General features: G+C 33.2%; 2 protein-coding genes across 5 annotated transcripts in view; one reads left to right on the top strand and one right to left on the bottom strand.

Moving 5' to 3' along the window:
• Nucleotides 1-3,264, bottom strand: part of stmA (Protein EFR3 homolog stmA) — a 28,710-nt gene extending 25,446 nt beyond the window's left edge. Inside the window, exon 1 of one of the 2 annotated variants that reach the window (XM_085957361.1) lies at nucleotides 3,083-3,264. In XM_085957361.1, the coding sequence (XP_085813487.1) occupies nucleotides 3,083-3,167 (85 nt within the window). In that variant the 5' untranslated portion in view covers nucleotides 3,168-3,264. Of the gene's footprint in view, nucleotides 1-2,327; nucleotides 2,644-3,082 lie in introns of those variants that run through there. The other variant, XM_085957363.1, reaches the window with a different exon arrangement.
• An 803-nt stretch (nucleotides 3,265-4,067) lies between these two features.
• On the top strand, nucleotides 4,068-23,400 carry Ack (activated Cdc42 kinase). 3 transcript variants are annotated; one of them, XM_085957924.1, is made up of 12 exons: nucleotides 4,068-4,892; nucleotides 7,077-7,345; nucleotides 8,479-8,893; nucleotides 9,725-9,926; nucleotides 10,083-10,278; nucleotides 11,136-11,261; nucleotides 12,849-12,955; nucleotides 15,558-15,809; nucleotides 16,952-17,095; nucleotides 17,836-19,363; nucleotides 20,076-20,273; nucleotides 22,900-23,400. In XM_085957924.1, the coding sequence occupies exons 1-12, from the start codon at nucleotides 4,797-4,799 to the stop codon at nucleotides 22,994-22,996; spliced, it is 3,630 nt and encodes a 1,209-aa protein (XP_085814050.1). In that variant the 5' UTR covers nucleotides 4,068-4,796; the 3' UTR covers nucleotides 22,997-23,400. The 3 variants fall into 3 exon arrangements, with proteins under 3 accessions (XP_085814050.1, XP_085814048.1, XP_085814049.1); XM_085957922.1 differs by having other exon boundaries at nucleotides 12,849-13,018; XM_085957923.1 differs by having other exon boundaries at nucleotides 12,849-13,018; nucleotides 20,079-20,273; nucleotides 22,900-23,394.
• Nucleotides 23,401-23,619: the final 219 nt, after the last annotated feature.

The following is a 23,619-nucleotide window of genomic DNA, read 5'->3' as shown; positions in this document are numbered from 1 at the left end:
ATCCTACCTCCCCCCCTATCCAACCTTTTCTAAAGCTTATTTTTCAATATTTCGACAAAACTGTCATAACCAATGACAACGTTAAGTAAAAAAAAGGCACTTCGGAATTGGACTGACCGCAGTTTACACATGAATATACATTATGAAGCTCTAGATTATCTTTCCAAGTTAAAAAAAAATAACAACATAATTTTTTTCTCGTGATTCAAAATTATCGTGTGTAACATAATATTGATAAGTCGTTTGGAGAAGAGCCAAGCACCCTCCGTTCTAGAAGAAAATACCAGGTTGCCAACCTAGCTACACTAGCCTTGCAAGTTTCATCAATACTAAGGTACCTACAATAGTTTGAGTTAAAGCAACACAAATAGAAATAGACAAACAAACACTCCAATTGTATTAATTAGTATGGATTGTTTAAATCACAGTGTTTATCACTTCTATAAGAGTTCACACGTAATACTGTAGAAAATATTTTTATCCTAGATATACAAATCAAGTTGCATACTCAATTAGAGATAAGTGCCAATTATTGATTGCATGTATTAGCAAACATCGTAATTGTTAATGAACCTGATTTATAATAACTGGTTGAGAGAATATAACGATAGTCGACGTTAAAATTCAACGTAGAAAAAATAGTCCTTGGATTAAACACTACATTATCCTTTTAATAGAGCAATTACTATGTATTTCATATAATGTAGAATTCGTATAACACGAATCTATTAATTTCTTTTATTGTGTTAACTGTCAATACATGGTGGAACTGCATTACTTATATTATTGATTAATTTAATAAAAACACAATTTTTTTTTTTACTTATTCCACTTTTTATTTCATATTATATCACCGCTTTGATAATCTCTCAGTAGATGACACTACCAATTTCTCATACAAAATATATTTTTAACTATTGTTAAAATAATTTCGTATAAATAATACATTTGATTAGCGACAACTATAATACGGTATAGATGGCGTTGTTATTTAGGTGATTTAAAAATAGTATACATGTTATACAAGGGTAATTTGAATGTACACGATTGTGGTACCTGATAATATTACTATGGTACAAATTTGTTTACTGGAAGCCAGGGGGGACCAGCGGCAATTTTCATGGCCGATTTCTGCAAAATTCATGAACTCAAGAATGATGACCTAACCTAACCTAACAAACAGGGGCGGCTCTACCTTAAGGGTTCATAGGGACCATCCCCATATTGTTATCTTGTCAAAAATAGACGACCGATATTTTTATCATTGTCATAATATACCTACTTGGTTACATGATTAAATTAACTACATATTTACTTAGTTTATCCATCTAAACACGTCGCAATTTTATATACATATTACTATTATACAAATAAATAAAGCAACGATTGTAAATTATGTAATAACTTAATGATGATTACGCAGTATTAAAATAATTAATTAAATTAAATACGCTCTATTTCACGGTGACACCTATGTACAAATTAAGAAAGCTAATGCGTATATTTTTCGTTGACCGAGCTGTTAACAGTCCTATCCCATCGCCGCGGCACAAACCTCGTTCTATAAAAGACATGAATGCATTAGCATCAGTATGCACATACCGGGGAGCGAATCAAATGACCCTTAGGTTAGTAAAAACGCTCGCTGTGTGTCATTGTTCAAAACTAATAATGTTAAGTCTATAATAATTATCATTATTAATTATGTTGATATTTTTAAGCACGCTTTTTAGATGTGATTAAGTAACGAATCCGATAATCATATTATTATATAATATGAGAAAGTTGTTAGGTGTGTATATTTAATAATTATTAATGACTAAGCCCCACCACCTAGAAAGTCGTCGAGCCGCCACTGCTAACAAATAATCCAGTATATCGGCTATTGTCAAAATTTGTATGTCGCTGGCTTCCACGAAACAGGCAAGAACCATTACTTTTAATGATAATAGGTAATTAAATAATATTACACAGCAGTTTGAATGAAAACTAACGTGTCAAATGTCTCCAATTAATATGGTAGGCGCAGAAAAGTTGAGTTTAGTAATCAGTAACCACCCAAGGTTCCATCTCTACAGTGTGTGAGGAAACAGTACAAAGTTCAACTAATGATTATTCAGATTTGCAAGGCTGTAAAACGCACCATACCTACTTATATGAAGTAAAATATAATATGCTGCATACAATGACATATTGCTGCATAGCATACAAATTATACCTACCTGTAGATTATCAGATAGATAAAACAATAACCACAGGGATAATTCAAACTATATTACAAACACGTCGTGGGTCAACAGATAAAATAACATATTAATCAAACTTACCAGACATGGTTGTGGGGAATACTTAAACGCCGAATTAAATTTATTGAGTCATGTGTGAATATGTAACCTTCGAGGAATTAATTAGGACAAGTGATTTGATAGTAACCCAAGATTATTTTAGCGGCACAAAGATCATAACTGACTTATTCTATAAAAAAAACGCCGTTTTAGTTATAACATATTTCAGCACGTTTTAAAATGTACTTTATAAATACGAACAGTAAAAAGAATTTTCATTATTTTTGACAGCTTCGATACTTCATTATTTGTAGACGAATCAACGAACGGTCGAACTCAATGTTACCAACTGACAACTGTTGAATGTTGAAAATTGTTGAAAATCTTGTACAACGTACAAACTAGGTACCAAATAAAGCTAACCGAATTAGTATTATTGTCCAGCGTGTAGATTTTTATTTTAGATAAAAAATAATCTTATTTTTAAGATAGTTTATTTTATTGATATATCGTTAACTAATAAAATGGGATATCGTCAAAGAGATTGGACTCTTCCAATCTCTTTGGATATCGTTAAAAATGGGAAACATTTTATGAATAAAAAGTAGGGCGTATTTGGAAACGGATATGATTGATATGGCAACATAATATTTACGCGGCAACACAGACTGTTCTAAAAACATAAAATCAATAATTTGACATGACAAATTAGCTGTACTCGACCGATTTTTTGACAATAGACCCAATCCTATGAATTAATTATTATTAATAAAAAATATTTTCTTACGCATACTTACATCTTGGATCCGTACACTTTTGTACTATTGCTTCAACTATATCATGCGTCTCGCTTGAATCAAAACAACATTTCACAAAAGACATTTTCGATGAAAATTATTATCGTCACTTCGTATTTATTATATTATTGGTATTATTTATGAAATAGCGGTATCAATAATATTATTTCTTTATTGTTAAATATATAAGATAAATAGGTAAAAATAATATAATGTAATTACAACCGCAGAGGTGTAGGTATCTATGTATTATGTATGTTATTGTCAAAGTTACAGTAAAATATTATTATAGAATTATAGATGAACACTGAGATGGGAAATTTTAAGAGACCAATATAACCTTCTATAAAATAAAAACACTAGGTATGCTTATTCAGTAATATTCGCTAATATTTCATATCATTTTCAGTGAATAATGTTTTTCATGGAATAATTTTGTGACTAGGTAATTGTCAATTTTGGAAGATTTAGGATGTATACGTTTGTAGGAATAAACGAAAGCTCGGAGACAGTCCCGTATAACTTTTACATAACATTTTCTTCAGTTGACTAATCTACAAGGAAAGAAAATTGTTTTATGTATGAATTTTCACTCGCGTAGTACAAACGCCTTCGCAAGCGAACTGTCCTTGTTTTTTGTTTATATTTTTAGAACATAGATGGCATAGTAACCCAATTTTTTCATTCATAATATCTTGCAGTTGGCTTTACTTCATAGTGTTGCCACTTCTTCCCGACTTTGTATTATTATTTACTAAACCTTTTCTGTATATTATTTCTTTCTTATCAGCTTGCAGATGATTTAAAAAAAATCACTGGTAAGTGAAGATTAACAATTATAAATTATATAATATATTCCAATGTTTAAAATTTTTCGTTAATTATCTATCCAGTAAAACCAAGCTTCAGATAAAATGTTCTAAGGTAAATAAGTAAAATTCCTTAATTTATAAGTCCACCTTTTTGAGGGAATTCTATTTTAGATAGCAATACTTCCGCTTTGACATTTCGTTGGTGTTGTCTTTTTTGCATTATGTTTATAATTTTTGTTATTTTCAAATATATTAGTCTAATTTGTATTTTATAAGGTCAGAATTATACACAAATATTGTCTGCTGTTATTGAAAATATAAATTTACATTGTACAATAGAAAAAGTGATCTGTGCGTGAACGTGAAAGTTACCTTGAATTCCTATTTGCAATCATATTAAACAATTAATAGCAGTTAGACTATTATAGTGGCTAGCAAATCGGGCGTGCGATTTTTACTATCGTGCAAATATTTCCTTGGCTGTCGTGCGAAGTGCAGCGCTGTTTTTTTTATGCTAATGTACACTTTATTAATCACAAATATAATGTTATGAATGTCCGATAATTGTCTGCTTAGAATATTGCGACTCACAGTCGATACTTTAATCGTAAATAGATAATATTAATTATTGATGACAGCAGTAAAGCAACTGCGTTTATATATAATATACCTTCACACAAAGAAATAAATGTATCTAAATAGTATTGTCAAAAAATTATACAGTTTCGTTTGTATCAAGAGGTAATGTGTTGTGTAGGTGGTTCTGAAAATATGTTGTTTTGTTTTATATTGACAGGTTCCTAAACTTTACAGACTTAATTTAGAATTGTGTAAAAATGTATGTTGTATTTGTTTCGTAACTATCAACAATATATTATTAGTTAACTAGTTATCACTATACAATGGCTGAAGATTACATTGATACCGAGTGGCTTGCAGAGTTACTGCGTGATGTCCAGCTAGAACAGTTTTATACGAGGATCCGGGATGATTTACAGGTGAGCTCTTATATTTATATTTTTTTCTATTCGCTCTACATTCCAGCGTTCATATTAACCACATATTGTGGAAGTTATTATAAAAGTGTTTTACTGGTACAGTACCTACTCTCTCAGTAATACGCAGTAATATGGGATAAACTTAAACACGTGTTAAAGAATATGCTGTTTTCAATAGTTAATTGTATGCATTTTGGTTTGTCACGTTAATGTAACATCCTTTCAATCTTTGGGAGCAGTCTACGCGGTTTTTTTTTCCTTAGGTTTTATGGCGGTCAGGCCATAAACGACCCTGCTTCCTGCTGGCTTTTACATTTCTATTTATTAATCTGTTCTCCGATGCCATAATAAAAACCAGACACGAGTTCAATTAGTGAAAGCGGCAGATTATAATGCATACATACAAAATATGGTATAAATTAATAAGTACAGGTACTTCGTAAAAATTGTTTTTATTGTGAAATTTGTACTAAGTTGCAACATAACAGTTTTGTTTATAATCAAAATCAAGAATGTATTAAATTATACATATAAACTAAATTTATTAACTACATAATATTATGTCGATGTCTTAGAGTTAAAATATTGTATCTTTATAAATCATAATATTGAGAAAACTGCAATTGTAAGTTTGCAAACCTTGGAAAATTAGATTTTGTGATATAAAAATAGGTATATATCTTTGAAATGGTAGGTTTAGAAGATGCAATATTTTAACACATAAAAATATAGGCTGTATTTGGTACATTTCAGTACTTAACTCATTTTCGACCAAAACTGGAGATACAATATTTTAGCTCTAAGCCATCGATGTATTAAACAGTAAATCACTTAACACAGCCAGTTGTTCAGCGCTGTTTGTTTTTTTCCTGAATATTGTTGGAAGATTATGTCATCTCGTGATTTATGCATTATGATGAGTGTGTTAATTGTTGCATTATTTTCCTCTACCCATTTAAAGGTAACTTAACTAATTGGGCAATCCCAGCTAGTGCATCTTCTGATTTAACTTGAGCTGCAAACAGTTGACAATTTTATTATTGTCTTCATCCTCAGAATCCAAGCCTCTTGATATATTTATGAGCTTGTCTTCAGTCGGAAGTGGCACATACTCCTCAGAACTTTCTGCTATCCATTCTTCTAAAACATTTCGCGTTAGCTCTGAGTTTTCAGTCGCCCTCTGAATAAATTCTTCTAATGGAACTAAGTCTTCCGGTTCCCAGTCTCGGTAGGTTGTTTCATGCCTCAGCTACGTTAATATGACGTTTTTTTATGTTAATTTCCTTTATGGTTTGGGAAATGTCCCCTTCTCTGCTTATTGCATCCATTATCAGACATTATCCATATCAGACAGGTGGGCGACTAGGAATAGTTACGCGGTCGACGCTTTGGTCTGTCCTGACTTATTGTAACAATTACGATAAGTTAGTTGTAATTGTTACAATAAGTGCTATGTTTTAACAGCACCTCTTTTGGCTGCAGTAAATTTTAAAGCGAGATAGACAGTTTTGACGGCTAACTTATTGTAATTGTTACAATAAGTATAATATTTCGATACACACCTACCCTAGATAGCTGGCGTAACGGCCGAAAGCAGTCTTGTGTATAGAATAGATACTAAGGTTTTGTCATTTCAAACAAAGAATGAACATCCTACTTCGAATTGTTTCCTATGAAGAGAAAAAACCATTATGAAATAAATGAAACAATTCTAACTAAAACGTTTTAAGATTTAGATAGATTTTTAAAAGATTTTATAATTTATTTCCAAAATTGGAACTGATCTTATGGTCAAGAACAAATTTCGGCCGTAAAGCGAGATTTTCGTATACTGATTTTTGAATCATCAATTTTATTATTATAATTTACCATAACTTTGCCCAATATTTGGCACTCTCTTGGTGGCCGCAGTTCTTCCTCTTTTTCAGTGCTACATCCTACATCCATAGGTGAGATGAGATTTGATCTCTTTCGTGGTCTGCCTCTAGGTCATTTACCTTGATAGAATCTTCAGTGTCCTGTCTGATATGGCTGTCATACAATAGCATTGCACTGTTCACATGCAATCATACTTAACTTCGGTGTTTTAACTAGAACCAGTTCAGTAACATGCTATTGGTTAGGACCTCCATGTTATAAAATTTCTTTCTATCCAAAATGATTATTTTATTCATAATTTCCTAGGTGACAAGATTAGCTCACTTTGACTATGTCCACCCGGATGACTTGGAGAAGATCGGACTCAGCAAACCGGGCATCCGTCGATTGATGGACACCGTCAAGAAGCGGAAGATGAGCCAGTGGAAGAAAAATATCCTCAGTAAATTGATCGGCGGAGGGAAACAAAGCTCAAATAGTTCTTCTAGTAGTGGAAATCACGCACACAAAAATAGTTCAAATACAGGATCGGCCGGAATGAGTCTCACTTGTCTTATTATGGAAAAGGACGTTACGTAAGTTCATCAATTTAATCCTTGTCAATATAAATTTATTAATTCAGTTAAAATTTACAAAATTGTACACCTATCCACTAGTCGCAAAATGATCTGTACTTAATATGTTTCCAATGGAAATGTAGGAATGTGGAAATAGTAATAAACAATTAGTTTTTGTGTACTAAATTGAAACTAATCACTGGTTATTATCGTTATTTTCATGCTGGGGAAAATATTCATTTTAATACTCCCTTTTTTGAGCGCAAGCATACAATTTTTTAATTATTGTTATTTTCCAAAACTCACAATCTTATTTATACCCCGTTTACACGTGCATGGATTTACTGTTGACAGTAAGAAAATGTATGGGTAAACATGTATTATCCTGTAGTTAGCAAGATTGCATGCATGAATCAAACAAGTTTGGAAGCTTCTGAATTTTCATGTGACAGTAAGATTTTTTCGATCTACGCCTAGAACAAGAATGGTGAACCTGCCGGCAAAAAAATGAATTTTCAGATTGACCGATTTTCACTAGCTGTCAAATAGTAGGTACCATAAAATGACAACATCGCGTCTCGCTCATTCTTAAAGAATTAATTGGAGAGACAGTCAGCACTTTTACGTATAAACAGTTATTGTCATGATAGTTTAAAATAAGCACTATTGCCGCCAGTAAATCCATCCACGTGTGCATGCGCTATTACTCCGTAAAACGGAAATAGTCCGGTCAGATTGCAATTAATAATGTCGATATTAATTATTCAATGATATTAGGATTTAGTAGATATAAAAAAGAAAGAAAAAACGAATGGTAACTGCTTTCAATTCTTCAATATCAAGACTGAAACTTTTGATATTTAATTTCACATGGCTTTCAAAAGTATTTATTACCGAAATAAATATTTTATCCAAAGAACAAACTTGTACAATATAATTTAACATTATTAAATACATTCAAATACTTATTTAGTCAAATTGAAAATAAAATTTGATTATCCAAAGTAAAGGATAAGGAAATTTGAACTATCACACAAAGTTTTAAAAGGATATCCAAAACTTATGAGTCTTCATTTTATTATGATATTATGTCTATCCTTATACTCAATGTTTGATCTCAATCATTCTTTATAATATCGCTGTTTGCACAGATTATCTGATAAACTCGGAGACGGATCTTTCGGAGTGGTTCGCCGAGGAGAGTGGAAAAGAAACGCCGAATCTCAACCAATATCCGTGGCTGTGAAAGTTTTAAAAGCGGACGCCTTAACTCAACCGGGTGTGTTTGACGACTTCGTCCGAGAAGTCCAAGCCATGCACTGCCTGGATCACCCCAACCTGATCCGGTTACACGGCGTGGTCTTCCAGCCGCTGATGATGGTATGCGAGTTGGCGTCAAAAGGGGCGCTTATCGATTGGCTGCGAGGTCAATGCGGACGCATCTCGCTCCACCTCATCGGGCGATGGGCTGTGCAGGTGGCGCAGGGGATGACTTATCTCGAACAGAAGAGATTTCTGCACCGAGACTTGGCATGCCGTAACGTCTTGCTCTCGACACTCGATATGGTAATTCATAGCTACCGGTCAATATATTTTTTAACGATTTCTTGAATATGAATATCATTATGAACAGTTTCATAGTCAATTAATATCTACGGTAACAAGACAAATAAATACCTTTGGGACATTAAACCTCCCCTTATCAGCTTTAAAAAGTGCATATTCAGTGATAACATAATTTTTAATTTTATCCATATTTTGTGTCGAATTTATTTTAATTTTGTATCGATTTGTCAAGGAAATTTTCTTTAAAGAGTTTTTATTTATGAGGCTTAATGTTCAAAATATTTTTTATATGGGGGTTTTTGTCCAAGGGGAAATTGTCCTAGAATCCTTTCTTGTGGTTATTTCCTATTAGCTACAATAAATTACTGAGACAAGGAGGATGTCTCGTAATTCCATCACTATATTATCTAATACCGATTACACTCCACCTTCGTCAAGTGAAGTCACATTACAAAAACCTCAATAAAATTATCTTATACCAAGAAAAATGAAATTGAATTTAATTTAACCGGTTAGGTTAGGAAATTGTCCTAGAATCCTTTCTTGTAGTTATTTCCTATTAGCAACAATAAATTACTGAGACAAGGAGGATGTCTCGTAATTCCATCACTATATTATCTAATACCGATTACACTCCACCTTCGTCAAGTGAAGTCACATTACAAAAACCTCAATAAAATTATCTTATACCAAGAAAAATGAAATTGAATTTAATTTAACCGGTTAGGTTAGATTAGATAGTGTCTATTGATTAATTTGTAATATGTTATAAAACTTCACTTTGATTATATTGGCTTATTACCTATTAGTTCAATTAAGTTATACTTTCAGGTCAAAATTGGTGACTTTGGTCTTATGAGAGTGCTGCCAGATACGGACGATTGCTATGTGATGACGGAGCATAAAAAAGTTCCGTTCCCTTGGTGCGCTCCGGAGTCTTTGAGGTCCAGGCAATTTTCACACGCTTCAGATGTTTGGATGTTTGCGGTCACACTGTGGGAAATGTTAACTTTCGGAGAAGATCCGTGGATGGGTAAACAGCAACATTTTATTGTTTAATTATTTGTAGAAATCTATCTTACCTGTCTATCTTAACTATTGATTGTCGAATGAAATCCATTATCTCTGTATTGAAATCCGCAACCAATTTGTATGTTTATTGTATTGATATTAGCATTAATTTTCTAAGGTCTTAACGGGTCTGCCATATTACGACTGATTCTCCGTGAGAATCAGAGACTCGCCTTGCCAGATGCCTGCCCGCCAGACCTCTATTTGCTGATGATGCAGTGTTGGGATGTCACTCCCAAAGAGAGGCCTTCGTTCGCTGCAATACTCCAATACCTCACAACCAATAAGTTTATTTCAGTCACTGCCAATCAAAGGTAACTAACTTAATATGCGATATGTACAATATTCAATCATCATGAGTTAGAATCTGACAAAAATTGTGCACACTTTTTCAGTCATACATACTTTTTTTTTTTGTTGAATTAAGAATGTCGTATTACAGGTGGTGTTGAAATTCATTAATCCCTCTATAATAGTTTAGGTATGCTATGAGTGATCTTACAAAAATAGTACATACTTTTTTAGTCATACTATATCTAAAAAATATCCAAAATTATGTATGGTTTAATGGCATAATTTTAGATATTTTATAGAACACATTTGTTGAATATTATCTAATATGGCTTGGATACAAAATTATCTAATATAGCCAGTGACAAAACGAGAAATAATTTTTAATTGTTCTGGGCATACGATCGAACCATTCGGAAGATACTTTCGCAATATTATTCTTTTTCGCTAGTTTTTTACAAATTCTCATGGAATTCTGATCACTTGTTCGCTGATTAATGTTAAAGAAATTGTCTATTTGGATACATGTAATATAATATATCAGGCTGTTACTCTGAAGTCAGTAATCTCCATATAAGATGTTCTAAATGTCATTAAAATTAATAAAATTGTGTTTAAAGTTAATCATAATATATAAAAAATGGCAGCTGATGAATATAAACGACTTTGCAATCAACCTCCGGTTTAAGTTTATTTATTTTTTTAGTTTATTTGTTTATTTACAAACAAGAGCTGTATTTGATATTTTATGTATGTACAATGGGAAAGTACTTGCTTACTAATATCAAAAAAAGTAAAAATGAAGGTTTCCGACATTGAAACTATTAGCCTCATATGAAATAACACTGTACTTACCCAAATGATTATATTTTTTTTACAGTTACACTGCAGAAGGCAAGTTATCCATCGAGTCTGGAGATTCCATTGTAATTATCGATAGCCGATCAGAGCTTTATTGGTGGAAAGGACAGAACCAGAGAACGTTTGATATTGGGCTGTTTCCAAAGTATGTTATAGTCTAAATCAGTGCTTCTCAAACTTTTTTATACCACGGCCTCGAAATCAGAAAAAAAAACCACGGCTCCCCTCCCCAAAAATTTTAGTCTTCAGTGACCAACAGTACTTTATTTACCATTAATTATTATTATATGTACATTTTTATCATGATTTTCTCGATTATGGTGGATCTATTCCTTTTGGTGTCACCAAAAGTTCCCTACAGAAAAGCAAATCGTCTTGAATTTGGGAATCATACCGATATCTTACAAAAACCATTAACTATGCGTAGTCTGTAATATCAGTAGATTCATCGAGTTGCTCTGCTTAATGCAAGATATTAATCACATTTTTATGATTTTTTTCTTCAAATACTGAAATATTTCGTGGCTCCCTCAGTTTGAAAAGTACTGGTCTAAATGATTAATAAACTAATTGTTATATTATACAAGTGTATCAAATTTAATCTTCAAAATTCTCTACATAACTAATGTACATACTACATTAACTATGTTACTAATTTTTACAATAAGGGGACTTTTATTATAACATAATATTATTATGCTGTATGCGTATGTATGCTGTCATACGGCATGAACCTATACACTGACAATGCAAAATGATTTACAATACAAATATGAACTAACACAATCAGACGTGCATCAATATGCATTCACATTTTGTTAGTTGGGGAACAGGTGGGGTCCCGTGTGGGTGACGGTTACATGTAAATCCATTTGAGCAATTTACATTCTAGTAAAATTATCATCATGTGTTATCAGTTGATGATCGGTGCGAAACAAACCTATTGGGGGGTACATCAGTAATCATACATTTGCCAAATAATGTGATTTGCTATTGCAATCATAATATTTAATGCTTGATTTGAACATGCTGTAGAATAAATTGAGGAGTTGAGGATTAAAAGTATACATGTGCATAGGTAACCGAGTTGAATAAATCGATTTTAAAGTAAAATTTTCCATTATATCATATTGTACATAACTGTTTTTAACATTCTGTAAATAACGTCTCTTTCTTAAACGATCCGTTATTATTAGTCCAAGAAAATATATTGATAATTCCATATGTTTATTCGTATTTGAAGGGATACATATCAGGTAGACACACATTCAAATTACACAATGTCGTAGAGTGTAATGAAATCTTAGGAATAAAATAAAATGCTTATAACTTTCATCCAAACTAGTTACAATGTTTGAATCCTTGTTAATGTATAACACGTGGTGTGTGATGATGTTAGCTGCTTCAAATTAATTTCAAATTCATTTGAAAACTCAATCCAAAAAAACTCATACATACTAGATTTCTGTTATTTTGTGTAGGTATAGTTTTCTTTTTATTTTCAAAATTTTCATTTAAAACTAAGATTAGATGATTTTTACTGTCTCCTGAAAAAAGAGTTGTTTCGGACCTACAACCTTTACAAGATGTGTCACTTGTACTTCTTGAATTCTCAGCCTTTCAATTATTCTGTCCTTATCCTTTTAATATGCCAGTTTTATTTAGTACACAATTTACTTTAAATTATTTCCAATAATGAATGAATTTGCAATTAATATTGTTTCTTTTTTAGAGCGTGCGTGGACATTGGGCGAGGTAAACACAACCAAGACATCAGCCGTCCCGTGAAGAGTTCCTTGATACACGCCGGTCACGGATCGGCATTCGGGAAAACTTGGGGTAATCCCGGATATCTGGAAGAAACATATCTTAAAGATCCTTCTTTAGTGCCCAAAAATGATGGTATGTTGCTTAACGATTCACAGGTTTTCGTGGACGGTCTTTGTTTTTATTCCCTGTTCAACGTAGATGCACTTCGCAATTTAAATGAAACGTTTTATGCAAATCGTTTGCAAGTGAAAGGAAAGTGAACCAAATTTCGGTGATATATAATATAGTGTTTGAATCAGTAGCTTTACTTATTGTATGTTGTGTACAACTCGAACCCACTATCGTCGACAACATCATCAGGGTACTTGATGGATTTTTATTTTGCATATACATAGTTAATTACCATTTTATATCATCATCTAACTTTCATCTAATATTTAATATCTCATTTGAATATTTATATATAATATACTTGCACTACCAATAATAAATACACGTTAGATATATGTGTCGCTAAGTTTCAAAACCCGCTATAACACTTTTTCATTATGTTGAGAAAATCAATAAAAACTTTTTGAACTGAAAAGGTTTTTAAATGTTTCAGTTGTGTTATAGCGGGAATTGATAGACGCATTGATTTTGTTTCATAAATGACAGTTAATCGTAGCGGATTTTGAAAGAAGCGATAAAATTTTCATGTAGAGATTTTAATAATGAATCCAATGATATATATATCTTAATTATTTCAAAAAAGTGTTATAGCGGGTTTTGAAATTTAGCGACACATATGTAACACATTGATGTATTTTGGAACCAATATTAACATAAATAAGAGTGCACAGGTTAAGAGGAATTTAATCAGTATTTGTTGAAAATGTTAATAGACAACAACAACAGAAATATCTTTGTCTCACATTCCACTTCATTAATACATTACAATTATTATGCTGTATTAATTCGAATATTAGTTCGAAACACGTGTATTCGTGAACTGTGAAAACCAAGTTGGTTTGTGTAGTTTTTCCATAAAACTAGAAAATGCAATATTTAATAAAACCTACTTATCTTATACTATTCATCATGTTAATTGACTATTTTAATGGAAAAACCGCAAGTGATTATTGCTGGATTTTCAGTAGACCTAAAAAAATGAATTTCTATTCAATCTGAATTTAAAATCATGTAATCATTTAAGACATGAAAAATAAACATAGTAGGTACAGACCGTGAAAACAAACTAACCAGTAAAAAAATAAACAATTGTAAAAAACCACTAGTGCAGTTTTGCCTTTCAACGCATCTATTCTATACACAAAGTTGCTATCGGCGGCTATCATATTTATATATTGATGTATTATAAATGTTACAATAAGTTACTTGTAATTGTTACAATAAGTGTTATGTTTTAACAGCACCTCCCTTGGCTGTGTTTAGAGCGAGATAGACAGTTTTGACGGCTAACTTATTGTAACGATTATAATACCTCAATACATAAATATGATAAGCTACCCTCGATATTCGCCGATACCAATCTTGTGTATAGAATAGATGCGCAAGAGTCTGTTTTTTATTAACCATTTCATGATTTAACCCTTCAGTTATCACAGAATTTTGAAATATCCAATAAATATATTAATGTTTTCCCAAAATTAATCAACATAAGTACCTACATACCATAGTTATGTATGTATGTATTTATAAAACAATATTTAAAAAAATATACATTTGAAACAATCCATTTAACCATTTTATCTTCTGTGTCTACAGTATATAGTGATGATAAACATATATGTACATACATAGTTACTGCTCTTTGCTAACCAAGGGTTAATATTATCAGACAGTAAAACCTCTTTAGTAAGAACACTGATAATTCGAAATTCTCCGTAATTCGAAATTTTCCCGAAAAAAAAGTCCCTTGAACATTATTTTCATATAAAACCATACCTTTAATTCAAATTTCATAATTTGAAATGATTTCAGAGTCCCTGGCATATAAAAATATTCAATAAATCGTAATAAAGTACAATATTTCATAATCATTTTATGAAGTTAATAAAAATAATCCTGACATTTTATGACCCATTTCGGTAGGCACATCTATGATCGGAAACGAAATTAATGAAAATCAAAAAAAAAAAAAAAATCTAAATTTTAATATTTTTCCCCCATACATTTCGTAATTCGTAATTCGAATTTTTTTTCAATTTTCGGTCCCATGGAATTTGTATTAACGAGGTTTTACTGTACCTACGTGGTTTGTTTTGATTAATTTTTTAATTCTATTCATGTAGTCTAATGCAGTGTTTCCCAACCGCTAATCCACAGATATTTTATTCTGGTCTGTAAATTATTATCAATTTATTAATTTCAATGTTTTTTATTTAATTTCAATTAACAATACAATTTTCACGCTAGATTCTTTTGTATTCGCTGTCAGACCATTATGTCTGTTATAATATATGATTTTTAAAAGTAATAAACAAAATACTATTTAAATAATAATCTTTATTTTATGTGTTGGCGGTCCCCGAAACATTTCTACTATTTTCACCGCAGGTATAAAAATATTGGGAAACATTGAATGAACATTAAAAAAAACCATTATCTACTAATTAGTACTAATTAATTGATGCTGTTAATTAATAAGCAAGTATTGTTCTCTCTTCAGGGTCATGTCCATCGAGCCCGTCCAGAAATATGCGGCCCGCGTCCACTCAAGTGAAGAAGAAATCCCCGGAGACATCTCAGCCGCAATCTTTGCGCCGCGGCAACTCAGGAAGCAAGCAATTTAACTACAGCAAATTGACAAATGACGCAACATTGTCGCCGACTCACTCTGCCTTCGCTAGACAGCAATCAAAGCAATCAATCAAAAGAAATAAACCGGATCGACCTCCGCAACCTAAATTAACTCACAATGGTTGTTACATATATCTATTTTTATTAATACAATGTAACTAATAAAAGTAATCTAACTTTTCAAGGACATAGAGAGTTTCTGCATTTCACACAAATCATAGAAATCAGGTTCATTAAAATTTATCATCTATCATAATTTATATAAAATTGCAAAGGTGATTTTGCCTCTTGGTCAGTTTTCTCCACCATCAGATATAGTCCTCGGCATTCATCAACATGCCGGACCTGATTTAATCTGTCCATCTGTAGGAGCTCATCCTCTCTGACCTTCGACTTTTGCCGTAAAGTTGACATTATCTTTTCAGGCCATGTTGTCTAATTTGCCAGCAAACTGAGGAGAGTTTTCTTGACAATCTTTTATACAGACTCAACATTCGCCTCCAGCATATCATTTCAAATGCGTTCAGTTTGTTTTTCTGTTGCCATTGCAATGCGAGTTTCGAAGACATAATATATATTATACAAATCAAAAAAATAGACGCATTTTAGGTAAATGATTTTGCTTTTACACATTAGTTGTACCAATTGAACATGGCATTTTTTGCTTCTACTGTTGATGTCAACTTCGTACATATATACCTAAAAATATTCACTGACCCCATGTAGTTTTTTTCAGCTTCCTAATTTATTACATATCATAATTTCGATCTTTGTTTTTTCAACCTTCTGGGGTTTTTTGCAATGAGCAAATTGATGAAAATCAATAAGTCTCAAAATACCTAGATTGTGCAGATTCCCTTGTCTGTATGTACGTATGTAATCAGACCAACTCGATCCAAAACTATCTCAAAGAAATGTCAATTTACATTCTTGGTTCTTTAAACTATTATTATTTATTTTAACGGTTTTACCCTTCTTAGCCCTTATGGCCTTAATACGTTACCATTACGTCACGTGCTGTCATACTGAGACAGAGATAAAAATAGAAACGTGATGGTAATGTGTACAGAGATTATTTACACCACACTGCGCCTCCAAGTATCCCTATTACTTACCAGTCATCTTGCATTTTTTTACTGCCGGTTGTTATTTATAACTAATTTTATTCAGCTGTCAATTAATTTATAAATGATTCATGCGCTTCAACTGTTGTTGATTGTTTCATTAATGTTATAATTTACGCTATCTTTTATAATTTTCTAGCAAGCGACGCAGTATTAATTGATTTTTCGACGGACGATGACCAAGGGAATGCATCCCACAATTCATATCCCGCAAACACGCAGATGAGACCCGAGCAGGGCGTGGATTCGCTGCTGGACCAGCCCATCGATGTTCCTCAGGATGGTGAGTGTTTTTTGAATCAACCATAGTAATCTAAAACAAGTTTTCTCACTAATGACAAGTTTATATTATGCAAACCAGTGCTATATTTTAAGGAACAATAGATGAATTTGGTTAGGGTTGATATTATTATTTGCCTCCTTGTTTTACTGGGATGATCTATTACTGTAGTCAATTACATGCAAATAAATCCATTGCGAACCATCAAGTAAGTGATTCAGTTCATTATGCTCTACATACAATGAAAAAATGGTAGAAAGTAAATTATCAATGAGAGAATTATTTAGAGATAGAACCAATATAATAGAAGGAGTATTGTGTACATTCTATTTTAAAATACACTTGATAGCAATTCGTTTTAGTATGGTCAAATTGGTAACTATAGAAAAATTTATATTCTTGACATTGACAGCATTGAATGTGAGAGATCATGCCATCTCATTCTGTGAGTTTATTTTACGATAATGGTGTTACAACCGATATGGCTCTCAACTTATATATTATATTGTAAAATTTAGTATAATTTATAGTATCATTTTGTAGATAAGGATTATTGATAAATTGAATTCATTGTTACATACAAACTATTATCTACGATTGCTTGAAGCTAATAAAATCATTAGCCTTTTTACTTTTTTTTTCAGCTTTATTTTCATATTATATTATATATCTATGGTTGCTGATACACCCTTGGCTTAAACTATCATATTAATGACTCTGCTATGATATAATTTTGTTTTCAGATTTTAGTTCACCGTATTCAAGTTGGGATGAGGCAGCGCCGGTCCCGATGGACACGGCTGTGAGACAGCAACCGCCTCCTCCTCCATATCTGCAGCCACCTAGCTACGCCAATACTTCCCATTATCTGCAGAACACGGACAGCCAACGATCCCTCGAGCACATTGCCGTCACCAGGACAGCCTCTGAAGCCAGACCGCAGGCCGATGCGTACGTCCACAGCTCCAATCTCTCTGAGAGTGACGCCATGAGTATCTACAGTTCGAGGAACAATGGACATAGAGAACCGGACCCGTTCGATACATCATATGTTCCGACAAAGCATAACGAAGCTACTCATGAGACAAGTTATAACGAACTTCCTGCAAGCGTCATCCAATTAAATAGTAGACAAGATGATGTCCAACAAATTTATTCTGCATCAAGCAGTAATGTTGGCGCGGGTAATGTGCCGCAGATGTTTGAAAATAATTTCACATCTGTCAGAGAATGCGTTTCGGAACCGCAACAAAATAGAGAACCACGTTATGATTTGAACTTGGCTAGTGAAATTGAAGCTCTCAGCTTAAATCAGCCTCCGGTTAAAGTTTTAGACAAGAAATTCCTCCAAGAGTTGGAGAAGAGTCTCGGTAAAAAGGAGGCGAATGCGAACAGTAATGTGAACGAAGACTCTTATTTTGACTCGTTTAAGAAGACGGTCAATTCGAATGGTTCCATTCCACTCCTGAGGCCTCCGCCGCAATCAAGTAAACTCTCTAATAAGTATGCAGCTTTAGATTCCCTCAGAGAAGACGCCGTGATGAGAAGAAGTCAAAATAACACTGTAAACAATGCCGTTATGTCTTCTTCAGACGACTCTCAGAGAGCAGGAAATAGTATGAATTATCGATACAGTACAAATACACTTCCGTCTAATCTAATGAGCTCTAGTTATAATAGTCTAATGCGAGATTCGCCTGCTAAAGTTCTCAACAGCGCCACCGACAGAGAAGACACGAGCCGGTCCCAAACCGGACCCGCCGCCGAAGATATCTATTCAGGATCAAACGTCAACAATCTGAGAAGTCAACAGAATCTATCGTACACTGCGTCGCCTGATAGACCGGCTTCCATGATACAGAATAAGACAAACTTCGGCGAATTCAAATCGAACAGGAATCACACGCTGCCTAGGCCAACAGCGGAATCGATATACTACGATCAACCGGCGGCCAGCATGAGTCAAAGCTACTACGCGCCATCCCAGCCAGTATATAATGAAATCAACGATCATTACAGCTTATACGGTAACACGGATGTACAACCTACCGTTTCGACATCATATCATTTGTACAGTAATGATACTCCAGGATTCGTGGCAGTATTGAATACCCCGAGGCTATATGATGAAGTGACAGAAGGAGCTTATTCGTCCACTTTGCATACGGGAAATGTTTTGAGACCTCATCGACCGGCTCCGCCTTCACCGTTAGAGCTGATACAAGCGCAGGCCAATCCGCCGCAAGCTGTTTATCATGAGATTCCAGATATGTAAGTATTCAATATATTTTTAAAGATCAACCATAGGTGTCGATTTCCAACTACCAATAAATTCACAATTCAATACTTTTGGTAAATAATGCATTTGTGTATTGGTATATTTTTTCTATTGTATTGTATTTTCAAATTGGCCATTTTTATTAGCGGATAAACCCTTTATTGCTTATGTAAGCAAAATAATATTGGACTTATCGACATTTATTTCTATCATTTTAATTAACAGATTTTCAGTCATTAAGGTTTTATATATATATTTCAAAACCTGTCAAAAGTTATAGATCATTGCACATATTTTGTTACAAATTAATGTCATAATATCGTCCCTGTTCTGGCAGAACACACTAACTGGAGAATACTAGTTTTGAGTAATTTGACTTTGAAGTTGTTAAAATGTTTGAAATGGTCTATCATGTGAGTTTATTAAGTAATTGTAAAAAGGATGACTTTAAAATAAAGACTTTTTTTATTAAGAAGGTTTCCAGACAGTAAAGTTTGAAATAAGGAACATTTTTGTATAACTAACTCAATATGTCATTTTTTCGAATTAGTGTCTTCTGCCAGAACACTGATGATATTATCACTATTTAATTGGAACTTCACTCACTGTCTTGAAATTAACTTCATATCTCAAATAAATAGCGTATATTTTTGGTATAGGTAGTCAATAGAACGTGTAATATTATAAATATTTTTTTGTGAACAGCAGCGGACCACAATCAGCCCAGCAGTTGGAGCGTAAGTTAGGTATGTCTGGGATAGGTGGCGTGTTGCCTGTCACCCAAGAGACCCTTCGTCGTCTTTCGGCCATGAATGGCGGGGCACAAAGCGGAATGACATCTCTGGATCAATCGGGACAAAACCTGATCTCCCTGAAACAGAGCAAAATAGATCAATTATCAAGGTAAATCATCATCATATATTATATAAAACCTTTACTTTAATGAAACTCTAAAAAATCAGTCCAATATTCATATTAATTATGTCTACTGAATAGAAATATTTAAACAACGTAAAAGAATGACATTTTTTAATATTTCTCTAGATTCCGATGTTTTATTTTACAACGTTTTTCTTAGCTCGTATTCTTATTTGTCCTTTCTTTGTCCGGTACAAATCTTGCAATCGATTTTTAACTAACTTCCCGACTAGCTAGACATTTGAAACTTTTAGAATATATCAGAACAAGCATGCCGATGCATTTTTTTAATACTTTTAGCCATCTTTAAGTAGAATTGAATTCATTTTCAGTTAATTCTGTTTTATATGAAAAGTTATTTCGACATAATTATTGGTTGCTAGAGGGGTCTGGGGTCCTAGCAACAAAATTATTAATATATACGTGCGTTACTATGAAAATTAATATGACATGTCAAGCACAATTTTTTTTGATCGTTTAAGCTAGTCAACTCAAGTTTATATGGTTCAACAGAATTTAAAAACGTTGTAAATAAAAAGTTCTTTTTATCTTGTAATTACTTAAATTCTTAAACTAATACAATTAAATTAAAAAATGAAGTCCGTTATTATATGATAATTTAGTCGCCCAGAGTCAGAGTCTAAGCAACTCAATTGATGATGAAAATCACAGGTATGTTTTGTCTGGTTTAGGCACAAGTATAGGCATGTTCGGCTTACTCGAAAGTAGAATTCCAATAATTACATTTTCACACCCACGATGGCCGCGTGGCTTAAGGGCCGGTCTATAGTGTCGAGGGTCCCAGGTTCGAATCCTGGGTCTGGCAAGTACACAAATTGTTTTTCAATTTGTGTATGAGTCAGAGTACGGACCTAATAGGTTGAGCAAGTGGCTGACATCCATTTCTCGTAAAAATAAAAATCTGTTAATACAAACCTCCACTCTGTGGAGACCCATATGATCCTATTGGGATCGGACATGGTCAAAAGAAAAAAGAACATTTTCACATCACAAAATATATTTTTTTTTATTCACATTTTTTTACCATGTTCCATCTTAATTCTTAAGAATATCATATTGGCCTCCAATGGGTAGGGGTTCTATTGATAGATTGTTTTTTTTACAAGAATTAGATGTTAGCCACTAGCTCAACCTATTAGGTTCAAACACATTTCCGACCATGTCCGATCCTAATAAGATCATATGGGCCTCCACAGAGTAGAGGTTTGTATTAACAGATTTTGTTTTTTACGAGAAATGGATGTCAGCTACTTGCTCAACCTATTAGGTCCATACCCTGACTCACACACAAATTGAAAAACAATATGTGTACTTGCCAGACCCAGGATTCGAACCTGAGACCCACGACTTGATAGTCCAACGCTTAAGCCGCGCGGCCACCATGGGTGTCTCAAACACATACATATTGAAAAACAATATGTGACTTTGCCAGGCCCGGGGTTCGAACACCCACGACATTATAAGCAGTAACCATACGGCCATTGTGGGCGTACAACAATTACTTAATATAATATTAATATAAATGGTAATAATTAATCTAATCAATTTTCAGTGTCATCTTCATAGATGTCAAGGTCACACTCCAACGCTATTTCTGTATTGCTAACTTGTCTTTTTCATATTATAAACATGTCCCAGAAAAACCCATTTACTAAGTAATTTTGGTCCCCGTTTTAAGCGGATTCGCTTTAAGAGGTATTTTTTCGGTCCCAATTACCCTCGGATAACGAGGACCCCCTGTACAAAAAAAATCCCTATTACCGTTGTAATAGAGAGGTGAACGTATTTATGTACCTAGACTCATTAGTAGATGATCAATACATCATAAAGTGAGCGATTAAATGAAACGCAGAGTAATTTCTAAAATAAATAAATCAAAATAATCACGAGGAAAAAAAATATGGCTGTACGAAACCTTCATGAGGCTGATACTGAGAACCCTCTCTTCTATAGATTGTCAGAAACTAATGGTTTTTGATTGCGAGTGTTAAGATAGATTCTTGGTCCAATATATGAAGTCTCTCCAAGATTATGTGGTCCACGACGAACAAAAAGTTTAAAAAAAAAAACTCTAAAAAGAATACCTCTCTGACATATTGTTGACAGCCTTAGTTATTAGTTTATCTGTAGATTGACTGGGTTCGTCCTGTGCTCTGTCTAATTGCCTTTTGTCCCCTTGCCCTCAGTGCCCTTGACAGTATAAAAATATGTAGATCGTGAATATTTGCACAAGCATCATCTTCGTTGCAATTGAGTATTCCATATTATAGTAGTTGGACGTATCATCCTATTTATTACTGATTACACCTTCTTATTACTGCTTCACGTCCACCTTTTTCACTAATGGCTGATCTCAGATATACAAACTCGTCCACTGTTTCTAGATTTTGGAGATTACTTGCTGGGGTAAGAGATTTGCCGGATCAATAACCATTAACTTGGTTTTATCCCTATTAATGAGACCTTACTCGCAATTATCTTCGTCTACGTATTATAACCGTTCTGTGGATGCCCTTTTGTCAACAGCAAATTAATGTTATTTATTTTATGACCACCAATTGTTATTCCATTATGTATGTTTCTATTGCAGATTAGGTGTGGCGAACAAAGAACAGTGTGAGTCGGCCTTGCAAGCGGCCAACTGGGATTTGGAAGTGGCCGCCTCATCTCTCCTGGACACTCGATGACTGTGATTCCTGATCGATGACATATTATTTTAATCAAAAGATCCCGACATATTACCACTATTATTATTAAACAATTATAATATTATTATTAAACCTGCTGTAATTTTTGCTGCGCGCTTACAGTACAATGATGAAAGTGATATTGAATGCAGCGCTAAATCTAAGTCCTTATTGTTTTAAGTGTTATTCGGTTTAAATGAAAAAAGCAATAATTGTTATTTCATTGAGCTTATATTGATTCGCTTATTGTAAATGATATTCTCTTGAACTTTTTCATCGATTCTTGTCAAAATTATTAATATCTTCTGCATACTACTTTTAAAATGTGATGATAAATCATTCACTAGTATGCCATCAGAGTGTAAACTATTGGCACATAAAGTTAAATAGAACTATATAAATTTAAAAAAAAAAACACCAGTGCGTAGCTGTGCTATGCTGCGAGCTTTTGAACGTAGAACTTTGTCTGCGGATGCATCGTAAATGAATGCCATTAATATTGTAGATTATACGTTTATATTGTTTCGTTATTCTTAATTTTTATGTCAGATTCGTTTATTCAGTCAGAGGTCCATGTCCTCGCACTTTAGGGTGACGTCAGTTACTCTGCTAGTCGACAGCTG

This window comes from Rhyacophila brunnea, unplaced genomic scaffold, assembly GCF_057557595.1.
Source record: "Rhyacophila brunnea isolate RB1 unplaced genomic scaffold, BYU_Rbru_1.0 scaffold_7, whole genome shotgun sequence".
Taxonomy (NCBI): domain Eukaryota; kingdom Metazoa; phylum Arthropoda; class Insecta; order Trichoptera; family Rhyacophilidae; genus Rhyacophila; species Rhyacophila brunnea.
This window is presented reverse-complemented; position numbering and strand designations above follow the sequence as displayed.

Bases quoted from the DNA above. Each gene is read 5' to 3' on its own strand.
- Ack (XM_085957922.1), top strand. From the start codon at position 4,797: ATGGCTGAAGATTACATTGATACCGAGTGGCTTGCAGAGTTACTGCGT. The intron at 8,894-9,724 runs GTAATTCATAGC...TTATACTTTCAG, and splicing joins TGCTCTCGACACTCGATATG to GTCAAAATTGGTGACTTTGG. The intron at 15,810-16,951 runs GTTGTTACATAT...ATAATTTTCTAG, and splicing joins ACCTAAATTAACTCACAATG to CAAGCGACGCAGTATTAATT.